The sequence below is a fragment of the Apteryx rowi genome, unplaced genomic scaffold, assembly GCF_003343035.1.
Source record: "Apteryx rowi isolate R43461 unplaced genomic scaffold, aptRow1 scaffold_77, whole genome shotgun sequence".
NCBI classification, from domain to species: Eukaryota; Metazoa; Chordata; class Aves; order Apterygiformes; family Apterygidae; genus Apteryx; species Apteryx rowi.
In genome coordinates, this window is record NW_020451060.1 from 923,928 (window position 1) to 941,072 (window position 17,145).

A 17,145-nucleotide genomic window follows, 5' to 3' on the forward strand; every position below is an offset into this window, starting at 1 on the left:
TTCCAATATCTTGGTCCTTAAGCTTCTCCAGCCTTTAGCCTCTTTGTGTCCTAGTTTCCTCCCCATCTCTAAAATGGGAATATGGCTACCTTTCTCCTCCTCCAATGGAAGGAACATCAAGAATCGTGGAAGAAGTCCATGGATGCTGAGATGCTGGGGGCTGCAAGGACTAAAAGTCTACACAGAATTGCAGTTATATTCTCTTTTTCAAGATCAACTGAGAGCAATTTTAGATAAAGTGTCAGGTGTTACTTTCATCTTAAACTGTATGCCTATAGAAGGCATTTCACCTATCAAAAGAATACTTCAGGTTATAACCAACTCACCTACAACTCTAGAAGCTATTGTTAAAAAAACAACACCCCCCCTCCCCCCAAACAGACTTACAGGTCATATGAGAACTTCCTCTGAAGGTTAGTTTGGTTCTTCTGAAACCGGTAAACATCCAGCTGCAGCCTTCCATATTCAGTCTGTAACTCCTTCAGGTGTTCTGACCAAAACAGGATTATCAGATAACAGATCTGATAGCAAGCACACTTCAACTCCATCCATCATATTCATTGTATTTTGTAGACAAATACTTAGACAATTGCAGAATTTATTCATCATCAAAGATGCACAGGATTTGATAAGACTCAATAAGCTTTTCAGCCTAACATATACTAACAAAAACTGCATAACCTAGCTTTTGACCCCCTTTTCTTCATAAGGAATACTCTAGCTTGTTTGCAACCTCTGGCTCTGCTGGGTTCCAGCCCAGGAAGTCTTAATGTCTATGAAAGGCCGATGGCAACATAGTATGAAATACCATTCATGTTTATTAAAGACAAGCTTACAATTCTTCCTTGAACAATATGCAATTTACAGCTATGTTCCTCAAAAACAGAGCAGTCTGTGATTTAGAGTTTTTTTGTTTTGAAACATCATCCATCATGCTATAACACTAGGATTTCCTTGTTCCTGACAGAAAACTTTGTGTGAAGGCATCAAAGAACTAACAGGGTATTTGCCAGTTTACAGAACTTACTGATCAGTTCCCCCAGACTTTGGGGGCATAAATTGCTAGCAATGATTTTGAAGCACCAACACAAATAGAAATTAATTAGGCCAAGTTTTCTCATTCAATGTGTAAGTTTGCAAATTTCCTCAGTGCCAAAATGCATAACCCAACCACCTTAGGGAAGAATGCAAGAATATGCTACAAAAGGTAGAATGAAGACTGCAGGAGTCCTACATAGGCAGCTGAACTCTGTGCACACAGAGGGTCTAAGTCACAGCAATTCCCAAACTTTCCCCCTGACTTGGGGAAGAAAGGAAGCATCTGAGAAAGCTCTGATTAACACAAATCTTAAAAAGAAGTCTAAAAATCCAATACAAGAGTGATGCATAACTGTATTAAGACATACCTTGTAGACTCTGGATCAATCGCTCATTTGTTGTGATGTTATTCATCAGTGTTGCCTGAAAGGAGCAAAACAGAAAATAATGTTTTATTTGCAAAGGGTATGTATTTCCATTAATGTTATAAACACTGACCAAAGTACTTGTAACAAGATATTTCCTCACAAAGTACTGGGTTAAAGCCAAACACAAAATTGCATTAGCTGCGGTAAAGATTTATTATTACAAATAACAAACACTCATTCTAACCCAGATTTACCAGTGAACCAAAAAAAATCATTAAATATCACTGCACTTAAATGAAAAGGGGAGGAATTCAAAGAGTCCACAGCTAAAATGGCTTGCTGCTCTGTTCTGGTTTAATCTCATGCTCACGATCACAGTCAGATTTACTGTTTTTATCAAGCAGGCCTTGAAGGAAGAATACAGTGTAGTACAGCTCATTTCATCAACTGCTCTGTCACCATGGAATCCATTTATTTGCATTCAGGGATGCAAGGATGAGGTATCAAATCGTTAGTCACAGAACAAGCATAAATGAACTCTATGAAAGCAACGTTAAGCATTGCATCATTTTTCCTAATTATCCTCTCCCTTCCTTTGATAAGCAAGCGCTGGAGTACCATTCTTCCATTCCCTTGCTTCTCTCTCACTCTCTAGAGTTCAGAAGAGGCAGACAACATATGAACATGTTTTGTCCCTTTTTCCCCTGCTTCCCTTTTACCCACCTGCATATACACATACCCCAAGACACGTGAATACTCACAGGACCAAAGCAAGTCTAAATGAAAATAATTCCTCTGAGCCAAACACCAAGATAATTCAGATTCACATTTAGTATTTAGAAAGTCTGGTGCAGAAAATTCTTCTTAAGACTACAGAAAAGATAACTGACCCCTCAGAGATGATCCAGTTTTAGGAACATGTATTTCTTATTCTTCATTATAATTTCCTAGCCATCCTTTTCCCCACGAAACCCCAACATTCTGCAGGGGTCAGAGATCAGACATCAGGTCCTCAGTTTCCCTAAGTTGCTGCTCAAGTACTGATATGTACATATGTCCACATCACTTTAACATAACGAAATGCCTACATTCATATTGTTTGCCCAAGTCCCTCTGAGACACAGAGAACACTGTCAGTTAGCGCAAATTTTCATGAAGACTACAGTAATTTGTGCCAATTGATTAGAAGAAGGAAAGCATTCAATTAATACAAGCAGGTCAACACAGAGCAGAAAAGTGGATTTGTCCTTTATTTATCCTTGAAAAAGTCCCAATTCAAAGCAATGGTCATTCACATCTTGATGAAGAAGCAGCCATTTTCAATCCAATAAAATGAAATATTCCTATGCACAATTGGCCAGTGAACACCACTGTGAAACATAAAGAGCAAAAGCTTTGTTTCTTTGCTTTAAAAAAATTAACATGAATAACAATAGCTACTAAGGGATTAACACCTCTCCCTCTCCTTCCTCATAAAAAGGGGAAAAAATGCTCTGGATATGTTTTCATTAGTTTATTGGAGAAAGGAAGTTATCATTTCAATGTAGGTGCTAAGTTTTGCTAGTGCCTGAGCAATGCAATCAGGTTGTTCCATGATTATCACCCTAAGGATTTCCTGTATTGGAATTAGATAATCCTGGCCATTATCAGAAACCATCACTGTAGTAAAAGAAGCATTACAGATGACATGGCAATATTGAGACCATTTATTTCATTTTGACAGTAAAATGGACAATTGTTAAATGTTTTGCTCTTTAGGATAGCAATGACTGTGACTATCTGAAGCAGAGAAAATAAAATTATTTGCCATTTGAAAAGGAAAAAAATTGCACAACTTGCTCTTTATGGACTGGATACAAAAATCCCTTTCGGCAATGCCACACCAACCCTCTCCAAACTTGAGACTAAAAGACCATGAAGAAATCATGAAAAGCTACTCAGCTTTTTAACTTGAGTAGAAAATGCTGTTTAATAATTTACGGGGCAATGTTCCAACTGCTGTTCTCCTATCTGACTATATTAATAACTTAAGGCTTTCCATTCTTCCACTTGCTACGCAAACATTAACTAATCTTCACCTCATGGCTGTGAACTAGGCAGTCACTATTTTTCCCCAATTTTTTGCAGGTAGAGAGAGCAGATTGCAGGAAAGCAGACAGCAAATACAAGGCAAAACTCAGATCCAAGAGGCAATTTAGATTTGAAATCTCATTCAGCCCACAAAACAATACCTCTGATCCCTGGGAGTGAGATTTCAGCACTTGGAAAGTCAGTATATCACCATATCAAATTCTGATCTTACAGTATGGAAGTAACCCTCTAACACTGAACCGGCTTATTACATTTGCCAACACATCTGGACTATCAGAGAGGAAAAACCACTCTCCAGACTGGAGTCAATGTTGTGGACAGCAACAGGAGTCAGATCAAAAGCCATACTGTCATCAGCCAGTGACAGAAAAATCTTGCTCCAGCTGGACAGCAGATGTTTTAATGACAACTGCTAGAGATATATTCATTTCTTTACCACAGAACATGTCTGCATAAGTCATTTTCTGCTTGGGAAGCAAAAACGTTAAAGGTATTGTTAAAAAATACAGGAACATCTGCTAGGAAGCCAGTCTCTTTTCAGATAATTTATCTCAAAGCACATGTTTAGACCACATACTCTAAACTATGTATGTGAATTTCATCTGGCTAATTCCATACATAGCAGTCTCCATAACATATTCCTTAGAGGCAAAACTACACTATGCTCCTTCAGCACTGGCTGTATATAGCATTTGCTATCATCATAAACCAAGCTATCCCCACCACACAGAACTGACATAGGTGTTTTCTAACACTGACTGTACACAGTGTACCTAAATGCATAATGAGATACTGCAGCAGAAAAAGGAATAAAATGGCAAAGCAGTTGAGAAAAGTAAAGACTTGTTTCAGAACTAAAACAAACAAACAAAAAAAATGGCTTCCACGTGGCATTCACCAAAAACAGCTCTCAAAGAGAAAAAGGAAAGCCACAGCATCAGTAATTTGCTGCTAAGAACAGAACTAAATGAAGGTTCACCCAGTCTCTAGCATCCAGAACAAACTGTCTAGGAACAAAACAAGCTGTGGGGGAAAGATTTATACATGCAGAAACCAGCAGAAACAAGCATTTATAATTAATAGGGAGAAGATGGGCACCTATTTCACAACTAACTCAAGCTGATCCAAGTCCTTCCTGAAAAGAAAGTGAGCAGCCCTGTCGTGCACATTCCTGCTGCTTCCCCCTGCCTCCTGCCCATGCCAGCAGCACAACGCAAGCCATGTTTTTGTTATCTGTTGTTCATTTTTTAATTTTATCTGGAAATTCCTATCCTTTCTCTGTTCATACAAACACACCTCCCCCACCACTTTCTTGGCAACCTGCATCTTCAATTCTTTTGTGTCTTTGTACTTTTCTTTCTCACCATTTTAAAATAATTTTCAAGAGGAAAGAAACCATTCATACTAGCCACAAAAGCTTTTTCATTCTAGGACATGAGATTAATGGTTAACTAAATATTACTTGGTGGAAAAAAAAATCCCTAAGAAAACATTTCCTTTTTAGGTTGGTCTCTGTGCTGCATATTCATTTAGGCTTCCGTACGAAAGCCCCAAGTGAAGCACATCTAAAGCAAATTTCAAACTCAAAATAGAGCAGAGGTTGTTTATTTAAATCCTTCTATTTTCCACCGAACTGATTTCCATTTATAAATTATGAACTGTTCTTCTCAATAAAGGAAAAGAAAAAGAATAGCTCTGTTCCCAAATACTGACCGTGGTAAAGATTTTGGGCTCAATCTTCTATTACATCTTCAGCTAAAAGCAATATAGACTCTCTATTTTGTGATTAAGAGTACCTGTATGGTGACACAGTGCAGTTCAGTTCTTACACTGCAGAAGCTACCAAAACTGTAAAGTTAACTCACAGTTTCTCACGCTCTCAGCAGAAGAGCCAGGAAGTTGACAGAAGAGCCAGGCACGACACAGAAACGACTCAGAGCTGCGGGGCAACAGGGAGTGGGTGAGAGCGAATACGCCCTTTGGGGCTACAGGGTTTTCAAGACCATCAACGTATTTCATTAAAACCCAAACATCTGGCAATGTAAACAAAATAGAATTGTATGATAGGAAGATCCTAACTATAAACCATGCACAGATACATAATGTACTTTCTGCTTTCTTTTTTGTAAATTCATTTGGCTATGAAGAGAGATAGGAATGTTTCAATAGTTAGCTCTTAAACTACACATACTCTGAATCTCCAATCTCAAGGTCCCTACAGTTTACCTAGTTCTGGATTAGCCATTTCTTCCTCCATCACATAAAAATACATTTTAAAACACAGGAAGTCTTCTAGACCTCTACTGTACCAGTTACGAGTAAATGGACTTATTTCTCTTGCTAATTTAGAAACATCATATTATGGCAAGTAGAGCAGTTGGGGGAGGGTGGGGGGAATGGACCTGTTTTTCCTTAAAGTCCTTCCAAAACCAACCAGAAGATGCAATATTGGTTTGCAAGCAAAACCAAAACACCCATAGGTACCCCTCTTCCTTTTCACTGAAGGTTTTTTTCTCTCTTCCCCCTACCCACTGTCATTTCTGTCGAGCAGAGCTGACTCTCAGCATACTGACAGGTATTTTGTCTCAGAAGGCCGTGTTGGGAATTGAGGTTTTCCCCGAGAGGGGAATTTGAGAATAGCTGTGGCCATTGTTAAAAGACAGTGAGCAACAGGGCATGACATATTTCACATATAACATACAAAGCCTGGTGCCCCTCCTCAGTAAAACAAGATCTGGGCTGTGGAAGAATTACATAAAGCCAAAGAAAATGACAAATTGCAAAAGCATGTTCTAACAGTAAAAAAAAAAATAAGACAGACAGATTACATGTACTGTTCTCCAGTTAGTCTTCAAAAAGGCTGCCATGGCAGCTGTGTATATCCCAGAAGCTATTGGTCCTGAATAACAACCAGAAAGGATCTTGTTCTCCTTCAGAAAATTGTTCACAGATTAGAAACATACCTTTTGCACTTCTGATTCCTTATCTGTTGTTACTGAGAGTTCATGTAAGTTCTCTTGATCCCCTCAACCTGTTTCTGTATGGATTTCCAGAAGCCATTTGCTAAACCTACATTAATCCTCAAAAATTCAAACAGATTTTTAAAAACAGACTGGTGATCAACGTGTTTTATACATTTCCAGATCTAAGAGAATAATTATGACAGTAGTTTCTCAGGACTACATCGCCTGAATGAATGGAGAGCCCATGGGGTATTTCAGGCTCCATCTATCTCCCACCCCCGCTGCCCTTGTTCTTACAGTGGCACGGAGACAATTTTACCAGAAATGAAGACATTAATTCAGGATGGTTGTCACATTGCCACTGAGACTGACTTTAACCTGTAGAGTATTTTATTAGTGTATTACTTTGGTATTAAACAAAATCAGTGGCATAATTATTCTGCAATTTGTGAGCAGATGAGTAGTAAAATACAGCAAACAGTGAAGAACTGTAATTAAGATAGGTCTTGAATGTTACTTGAGAGTTACTTTTGGTAAGGAGTCCCCTAGATTGTTATGGTTTGTTTCCTTATAGATTCCTCTATCACCAGCATTTCTCCCTGAAAAAGAGTTTTTCAGGGACAGACCATTCACTCCAACATATCAGTGGAATACATTTTTGTTTTTCTTTGTTGAGAACAATAACAATAAAAATTAAACAAAATCCCTTCTATCATTCAAAGATCTGTCTAGTTATACTGAAATAGTTCTACTACTTGGAAAGACAGTCAAAAGACCCAGGGTTTGGATTTTCATTCATGACTTCTGGACTAGGTAAGTATTTGCTGTTATTTCCCCCGCAGGGATTAACAGTTCAGTCTAAGGGCTCAGTTTCCTGTAACCAGAAAGCGTGACTTTCAGCACTTGCCTCTCAGGAATCTGAGATTCCACTGGAATCTACGGAGCAAAAAAACAAGAATACATACATGTATATATACTTATACATAGATACATACACACACACATGAAAAGGCTCATAGACAGTCTTTTCATATATTCTGCATCCAATTGTCAAATAACCACTGACAATGCAGAGCTTCTTCATATACAGGTCCTTAGTTAATAAAACTAAGCTTTTTTTTTTTTTTTTCATCCTCCCCATGTCAGGAGCATTCCTATTTTAGAGTGGATGAATCCAGGCCAACTTGGTCAATGGTATCTTTTGACGAGGTCTCTAAAATACACTGGTCCTCATAAAAACAACTCTCCTTACTCTCAAATTGCAGAGTTGGAAGATAAACATCTATGTGGGGTATTTGCTGACCTGTAGCCAAAAGAGTGAATTTTAAATTTGCCATGAAGCAGCGCACAGACACACACACATTCCTCCTACTACTTCAGTCTCCTAAGGTGTGCTCTTTTCCAACCACAGAAAGCAGCTGAAAGGAAATAAGGAAGCCTATTATATCACTGTTCATCTAATGTTTCCTAGAGTATTAGCCCCTGGGTCTCAACAGCAAACTTCATAGATTATACCATTCTCAAACACCTGCATTTTAGGGGGAGGGCAGACAAAGCACTGACAAGGTAGCAACAGCTGTCCCAGATCAGCCCCCAAACCCACCTTGCCTAGCACCGTCTCTAATGCTGGATGCCAAATGAACAGCAAGGCAGCCACAAAGGAGTAATTCACCACCAGTCTTCTAACACCAGCAACTTCTGGCTCAGGAACTTCTGGAGCCAGAAACCACATCTTCATATTTGTGGGGCAAGGGCAGCAGGTGTTTGTCTGAGTCTACCCAAGTGCTTTTTAACCTGCACAGACCTGCTGCAACCAGGCATTATGGACATTACAAGCTTGCAGCTTTACTACGCAATGCACGAAGAGCATTTCTGTCGTTTTTTCTGAACTACTACTTGCTGATTTCTTTCATTTGATGTCTACTAGCAAATGGAGAACTGCTGTTCCTCGTCTCTTCTAACACCTCTCTCCCTTCCTTTCTCCTGGTCTTCTCACCACACCATTCAGGATTGCAGGAATTTCTGCCACAGCTCTCCCTCAGCTGTTTCTTGTCCAGGCCAAAGGTCGGCAACCCAGGTAGTAGATTCCTGCACAGAGACTACTCCATTGCTTTGGTTATCCTTCTCGTCCTTCTCCACGTGCCGTTTCCATCTCTCCAAAACTCCACTGGCATCCTCCCCACAGAACAAAAACTAACCCACTTTATTTCTAAGCTGTTCCGTAACTTCTGCCTGCTTATTTGTCCCTGTGATAACACCAACTCTTGTCACACAGTTATGTGATTTCCCCAAGGACCTTTTGTGTGTGGCCTTTTACAATTCCAAGTGTGAGTATGCTCATTAGTCTCCCTTATCCTCATCATTGACTCTTCTAAAAGGAAACTCCCTCAGACTTCAAGAACAGGATTTCCTTTTACAGGAGCTGCTTTGACTCTTCCCAGTTTATCACATTTTCCTAGTGTCAGGCTTACTGGATGACAGCTCCCACACGTCCTCAAAAAAAAAACACAGAACAAAACAAACAAACCACACACATCACTGGCACAAGCCACCTTTCATTTGGCTGATACCACAGTCTGAAGCAAAAAGGTTACACACCACAGGTTGCTGAAACACCTCCATGCAATTTCTTTAGAACTCCTGGGCGAGTTCTTACGACCAGCTCCTGGCGCTTGTGCATTTTGCTAATCTGCTCTATAACCTCTTCTACCAGCACCTCAGGTGATATGTAATAATTGCTCTATACAGAAGAAGGAAGTATAGCAGAGGAAAATCCGCTACTGAGAAGGAACCATAAAATGCATTTCTCTTGTTAAAAATATATATATATATTATAAAGTAAATTAAGTAAATATTCAGTTCCACTTTGTCTTTCTCTTTTTTAAAATATTTTTTGATTCATTAATGTGCTCTGTTACTTGCAGGATGGAAATGGAAAGCAAAAGATGCCAAAACAAAACAAAGGGTTTCTCGAAGGACTAGGGAGCCACAAATTAAATTCCAAGAGACAAACAGGGTTAGTTTCACAAAGGATGGTAAAGGTAAACAACTTCTGCAGCACTCAGTAGCATCACTCACAACTAGGAGGCTGAAGGGACAATCCCAATTACTTGGTAGAACCCTGTCTGAATATCCAGGGGTATCTTTTTATTAAGTACATACAGTTAAAAATAACTAAATAAACAAATAAAACACACCTCACTTTTTTTTTAAAGCATACCCAAAGATTGAATTCAAAGAGGAGAGAGAAATTATCAAAGAAATGTGTCTGTCCCAAAATAGGTAAAAAGAATTGGTTTACTACTTCTTTGAAGAGCTCAGATGAAAATGATTTTAAAATAAATTAAAGATATATGCCACTAATGTGCATATTAGTCAAACACTTCCACCTTGATTTTTATTGAGCTTTTCCTTCTCCACGACTTCCAAATATTCATCTGGTGATGTTTCATTTACAAGAGTTTTAATACAGAAGATGCATATACACCACATATTTTGAGCAGCAAGCCATCACCTAATGGTAAACCTCTTACCACTTACTTGTTTGTCTCCAAACACTACTGGTTTTGTCAGCAGAAGGCCACACAGTTTGCAATATATTTGGAAACAGACGATCATTTATGCTTGCTTAGGAAGGGAATACAGATACACCTGTGGGTGCAGCTTCTTCTTTCCTTAAGTTTTAAACCATTAGCAGACAGGAAAGAAAGCCAGAGGCCAACCCAAGGTGATTACACCATGTGATGTACCAGTGATTTACAGCAGGGGTAAAGGTATTTTTCAGGAGCGCTGTCACTTGCAGCTTTTAATATTGCACATTTAAAATCTGATGAAGTGGAATCAAAAATCTAGATTTTGGCTTATTCTGTATGCTTTCATTTCTTTCCCTCGTCCCTCATTTTTCAAATAAACTTCTCCATTACAGACCACTAAACAAGTCTTTTACCACTCTGAGAGCTACAATATGCAGTCAGTTTCCATTTACTAAATATTATGCAATAGTACACATATTATACATTTCACAACACAAAAATCCACTGCAAACCCACTAGCTGGAACATTTAAGTAAACTTATTCTAGCGCAGAGAATGTTGTGATAAACTGCAGTCTCAGGGTAAACAGCAGCTAGAAGAGACCTACCTTCTCTTCCTGATGTAGTCTGTTGGCATTTTCCATCTGAAAACTGTGCAAGGACTGGATTTTATCAATCTGCTCTCGCTGCTTCTCCAGCTCTCCTTGGAATTCATTCTTCTTCAGCTCAACTGCGCCTCTCTCCACTGCTGCTCTGCGGACTCGGCCTTCCAGTTCCATGATCCGATTCTGAGAGAAAACAAATCAGCAAAAAACAAGTAGAAATGCTTTTTGTAAGGGACTGTTTAAAAGAAGAATGTATTCAAACTTTGCAGAGAGAACTGAAATAGATAAAGGGTGAATCCATCTTTCTTCTTGCTGACACTTCTCCAACGCGCTTTAGGAACCACCTCACTTGAGGGAAAACAACAGACTAACAATGCTAATCTCATCAAAATATTTTCCCCAACTAGTTATATCTGCCAGTCACTTACACACACACACAAAACAGTCTTAGACAAATAACCAATAGTTCATATACTGTATGGACCATCAAAATTTCAGTTAAAGATTTCAGGAGTAATGCAAAGCAGCCTTAATAGTTCAGCTTAAAAAAACAAAACAAAACAAAAACAAAAAAAACCTCTGTTTTCCCAAAAAGCAGTGCAAAGCTAAAACATGTCTAAATCTCATCCAAACAGTTCGGATATCACTGCACTTCCAGTGTTGATCCTAAGCTAACTCAGAAAGAAAACTCATCTTTCAAATAATCAGTAAGTTTTCCTTTAAGATCCGGGAAGGAGCTCAAGAAGGACAACTCTGTCCAACTTTTATGCAAACAACTAACTGCACATACCTGTTACACAAAGATACACCTGTGAAGAACTCATTTTAAGTGAGAAAGCCTCCCTCCTCTTGATTGCTCAAAGAGCGGTGACAAAAGAAAATTCAACACTGTCTCACAGATGCACACACAAATACAGACACATATAACATAAAGGTATCAAGTCAGATGTGGTCAAGGCTCTTCTTTTTTTTCTTTTGAAGTATCAATTTAATTTTTGCAGGACACTGTTCTCTTCCTTGCTGCCCAAGGGCCGTCAATGTCTTTCTCTTAACCCCAAATTATTAGTAACAAAGATAACTAGGGGGAAAAAAATCTCACCAGAATTTACCCAGGTAGGAAAACAAGGGGGTTCCTGATAGATTAAAAACTGGATATAATAAAAACCTGTGGCATCTGCCAAGACTCCGAGAAAATGGATGAACTTTTGTTATAGCATAGTATGCTGCATATTACTGCCTGTCTACTCCATAGCATTGCCACAGAGAGTAAAAAAAAAAATGGATGAGGGGAGGGGAAGGAAAAATGTTTGCAGTTGAGCTGAAAGAGCACAGAAGAGCACTTACTCCATTTTAGTCATTACAGTAGCAAAGTCCTGCCAACAAATAAATGCATTAATACTGCTCCAGAAGCTCCACTTGTATCTTGGGCTGTGCTTTTATTCAGAGTGCATGATTTCACAGAAGTGAAAGCATTTTCAAGCTTACTTTGGGGGAACTGTACAACATAATACCATTAATCAATAACAGCAAATGGAACTTTATTCCTCTAGATTACTGAGATCAAGAATAAGTTGGTATGCTAATGATTTTTTTCCTCACTATCAGCTGCAAATATGCTTGCACAGAAAAGCTTCAGTGGTCTTGACACAGCTACTAACAGCTGGTAGCCACTATCCTGAGGCCAGCGACTGAAGGAAAAATAGGAGTTGAGCTAAGCCCCAGAATGATGGTATCATACCCCTCCCACCAAGGGAAACCTAAGACATACCCTTAACTGCATGTGCAAAGACATGTAGACTGCTTGAACAGTGCCAACTCTTAGATTTAACAGGAGTTTGATTTCTACAGCTGTCAAATCAGTTCTAAAATCCAGTTCAATTATGAGAGAATATTAATTCCATACAAAAAACTCTCATCAGCCATGTTTAATTGCCAGGTTTTCAGTTTTATTTTAAAAAAGAACCACCCTGCACACATAATCACAAACCACAAACTTTATTCATGTAGTATTCAACTGCAGAATGCACGGTCCTGTAAGGATTACAAACCCAATCTCAAGAGCACAGAAAATACAGTTACCATTACAAAATACCATAGAGAGTAATTATCCCACATGAGTTTTGTTTGCTTTCCTTAGGAAAGGTTCCTAAGAAATACAATTTCAGATTGTTAGATACTCTCTGAATCAACTGATTTCCTTGTACTTGGTGGGAAGGAGTGAGTGCATGGAGAAGCTGCCTCGCATCCTTATCTGCCCAGCATATATTGAAAGAAGTTGATCTTACTCTATACTGAGCAAGAATGGGTCATATAAGAAAATAATGTAGGGATATGAACAGATAGGTAGAGGCCCATTCAGATTCAAAATTAAGTGCTGATTTGCAACATACTGTGGGGAAAAACAAGAAAAACAACAGGACAGCATCTGCCATGTCTGTAAACTGAAACTGAGAGTAAACTGAAATAGCGTAAAACAGTTGAATGCCTTGCATGAAGAGTAAGCACCACACACACAGGTCTTTTGGGTCCCCCACACCCCTTATAAACAGGCATTGCTCCTTCTCTCTCTACTGAAAAGCAACAACTGTAAAAATTGTGAACGTTCCTGCGACACACCAAAGTTTCCAGCTCACCACATGCAGGTGGAAGCAGACGTCCTGCTGTGGACCATGTTTATTAACCACACAAGTACAAAACCACATGCAGAGCAATAGGAACATTACCTGCAAATCCATGCTGCGAGAACTTGCAATCCAGTAATTGAAGCCCAAAACGATGATACATGCCAGGAGCGCAGCTACAAGAAGAGGTGGAGACTTCATCCCTCGGCGGCTGTTTCCTAGCCCTATCATTTCAAAAAAAACAACAGTGTGGAAACCTGCAAATTAAAAAATATATGTTACACTACATCCTTTGCTACGACTACTTTACGCATACAATCAAACTTCTACTATAATTCCACAACAGCCCTCAGTTCAAAGGACTGCACCTAGCAAGGAGAGCATTCTGTCAGGATATTTCCATCTGAAGGATGAAAAAAGGCCATATCATACTATTACTTCCACATAAAAGCTTCACATGGGCTATGAGTGAGAAGGCTTGCAAACTTTTTACAATATAATAAAACCAGCAGTAAAGAGAACAAATAAGCCATTTTCCTATCATGTATTCCATCCAGCAAGTTAATTAGACGATACTGGTCTACATATAGAAAATTAACTCCTTGTTATCTCATTCTAGTCAGTAATCAAATTCAGTCTCTCAGTTTCAGGAGTAATTTCCACTCTGCTTTCCAAGCTTGGGTGGTTTCATTTTTTTACCCTGAAAAATACTATTTTAACTTTTTGGATCCAAACTTGAAAAAAAAAATCAGATTGAATGAACTAACTTCAATAATAATCTTAAAGAAAAAAATTAAATAAATACTTCTATTGTTTTCAAAGGGAAATTTTACTAGCTTTCTTCTGCTTCTAACAGAAGTTAAATAACCTTGCTTTGACAAATCAGCAGGTACTGCTTGCTTTTGAGCCTTGGGTTGTTTCTGTGGAGCAGCACATTTTAAGAAAAAAGTGGGGTCAACGGGCAATTGCAATTCTGTCTGAAACAGGCTGAATCTGTTCTGTCAGAAGAGAAAATCTGGTCTTAATGAATGTATTAGCACCTAGCTCAACAAATCCTCAAACTCCACTGGGAGCCTTCAGCACAATTTGTAATACAAATTGCTTTCTCGCAAGTAGAGATCAACTTTTTTTACTTTTTGCACTGCTGCAGACAAAAGCCAGAAATAATAGCGCAGAAAATCAAATAGCAAACACTGATGCATTGCAAGACACTAACTCAATATGAAATAGGTGGATTTACTATTAATACATTGCACAGTCTCACAAGGTGCATGCTCTTAATAAATTAACTTCTTTTTCCCTATGGATGCAATTCACAGCTTGTAATGTATTTAAAAATTAATAATGGTAGCAACTCTCAAAAGGTTTACAGGAGCACATATTGCAGGAGGAGAAGAAAATGTTGGCAGCTAGCAAGCAACAGAGATGTTGGTTTTACTACAAGCCCAGTACTCAATGCTTCAATAGCTCAACTACATTTAATATGCACATGCATCCAGAGCAAAGCCTCCTCTGAAACACCCCCTCGTTGGATTCAAACTGAGTTACAACTGTTCCTCCTCTTTCCTCAGCAGGGTGTGCACACACTGACAGACCAGTAAATATTTCAAATCTGTTTGTTCATTTGAAATGGTTACATGCACTTATTCACAGTTGGGGATGGGGCATACACTGAGCCAAAAAGTAAAACGTGGCCTACTAAAAATGCTGCCTCCTTATTCAGGCTGCAGCTTCTGCAGCAGCTGGCTGGGTTGCAAGTCCATGACTTCGTGTGCATACACCATGAGCACACACATGCACACACACACACACACGTGTGTAGGTGTACAGGCTCAACACCCAAAGCCTCGGCTTCTCACTCCAGCAAAATTCAGACACATAGCGCACAGTCCCTGTGGACAGCCATAGGGCCGCAGAGGTAACTGCAATGCATCAAGCAAAAGGGGTGGGGGGACATATTTCTCTTGTAAAGCACAAAAACAAGACCAACTAGATTTAAAAATAATACACAATGATGTACAAATTGCCAATATACAAAGCATAAGTACGGAAACGTACACATCCTTTGCACAGACTGCTTTCCTGCTGTCCCATCTCAAGAGGAGCTCCCAGAGAACTACACCACCTCCTCATCTTACACAGATTCCCTGAAAACCACGAACCACAGACCTCCAAAGCGACAAAAATGAGAGGTAGAAAAAGGGGATGAATAGCATTCCCCCATCCGCTAAGAACAAGATAATCCATTTCTTTGCGCTTACCAGAATAAAATACTGCATTTCATGAGAGATTTCAATATTTTTTTTTCTTCAAAAAAGTAATTTATATCCTGTTCATCCTTGTAAAAATACTAGTTGGTACACTTGAAAACATTGTAAAATTACTAAATATAATACTGAAAGATGCATTGCATCACTCCGAGCTTTATTTAAATGAAACAATTGATATTTTTCTCCTGGCAGTTAGAAGTAGAGGAAGCAAGCCATTTTATTAGCAATACTGGACAAATATATTGGACTACCTATCCAGTTTGAAAAGACTCAGAGGTAACAATACTGTGCAAAACAAGAATGATTAATCTACTACCAGCCTTAAAGCACAGGCTTGAAACAATATTTAAGGAATGCTGAAAAACATTTCCAGTGCACAAACTGAGTAGCCTAAGTGACTCTTCTGCTGCTTTTAGTTATAAATAAGCAAGCATTGATCTCACTAAAAAATGTTTTCTTCTATACATTTTCACCCCTAGAAAATCCAGATTTTGTCCTTAAATAATTTATGTCAGTTAGAAATATGTTTTTATACTTAACAGAAGGAAAAGTAAAAGGAGGAAGAAAGAGAAGGAATATGAAGCTGAAACACAAAAAAATCTCCCATCTAATCTAAATAGTGCAGACCCAAAAGATTACCTCAATTGCAATATTTATATCTCCTTCCTCACCAGTAAAAAACAAACAAAAGAAAATTCTGTTTAATTTTCTATCACAAACAAATGCACATACACACACATGCTGTTACAAAGATAAGCACATTAGCTTAATAAATACATTTATATGGAAATGTATTTGTACAGCCAGTTTTCCAGGAAAACTGGTTTGGCACAGTTATTTAAGTTGCAAAAAAAATATGTTTCTGATTTTATGGATAAGAAAGTGATTTTACTGAACATGAAGGAATCCATCTTTCACGAATGTTGACTACAGAGGTGAAAAACAGATGCTGGATCACATGTATATTTGGTAGCTCATAAAATGCCTGATTTCTGAGCAGCAGATTTCAGTCTTCGGCTTTGCTATCTTTATAAGTTATGTCCAAGATTAAGCACACTGTCTGAGCCGTTCCTGTTTTACTGTACTCTACTGGATACCAACAAGCCTGCTTCAGGTATCTCCCACTACAGTTAAGATCAACTAATGCACTGACTCAAGACTCAGACTTTATAGGCAAAGACAAGGCAAAATTTTTGTGTGTTTCAAACTTCCGACCAGAAAGTGGAGACTCCCTGCTCGCAGGTCCATCTCCGTGTATCTGTAGGAGACTCTGTGAGCAGGAACAAACAGAACAGACAAAATACTCAGAAAAAACGAAGGCTTGCTGGGTAACACTTCTGCCCTCCCCCCAACCATGGCAATCCAGAAAAAACATTGAAGACTCGCAGAATTGACATCCTAATTTCTTATTGAATGAGCCAGTTTATCTACTTTGGGAAAAATCATATAATGGATTATGGATGAAAAAAGATCAGATGAAAATAGAAAAATTTCTGTATCAGGTGTTCTGGTCCATCAAGACCAGTTGCTGTCATTTCAGGGGCATACCCACACCCGTAAGCTATACCCAGACACGACCAGATGAGACTAAGAGGTAGTAGAAACTTGAGCTTGATTAAAAAAAAAAAAGTAACTTTTTTTTTTTTTTTTTTTTTTT

At 38.6% G+C, this 17,145-nt stretch overlaps 1 protein-coding gene across 4 annotated transcripts in view; it reads right to left on the minus strand.

Annotated features, from left to right (window-relative positions):
* GOLM1 (golgi membrane protein 1) overlaps positions 1-17,145 on the minus strand; it is a 36,087-nt gene that overhangs the window by 14,431 nt on the left and 4,511 nt on the right. For 2 of the 4 annotated variants that reach the window (XM_026088497.1, XM_026088496.1), the window contains exons 2-5: positions 13,321-13,442; positions 10,601-10,780; positions 1,407-1,461; positions 388-490 (exon numbers count right to left, since the gene is read on the minus strand). In XM_026088497.1, the coding sequence (XP_025944282.1) occupies positions 388-490; positions 1,407-1,461; positions 10,601-10,780; positions 13,321-13,419 (437 nt within the window). In that variant the 5' untranslated portion in view covers positions 13,420-13,442. Of the gene's footprint in view, positions 1-387; positions 491-1,406; positions 1,462-10,600; positions 10,781-13,320; positions 13,476-17,145 lie in introns of all 4 variants that reach the window. The other 2 variants (XM_026088495.1, XM_026088494.1) reach the window with 1 other exon arrangement.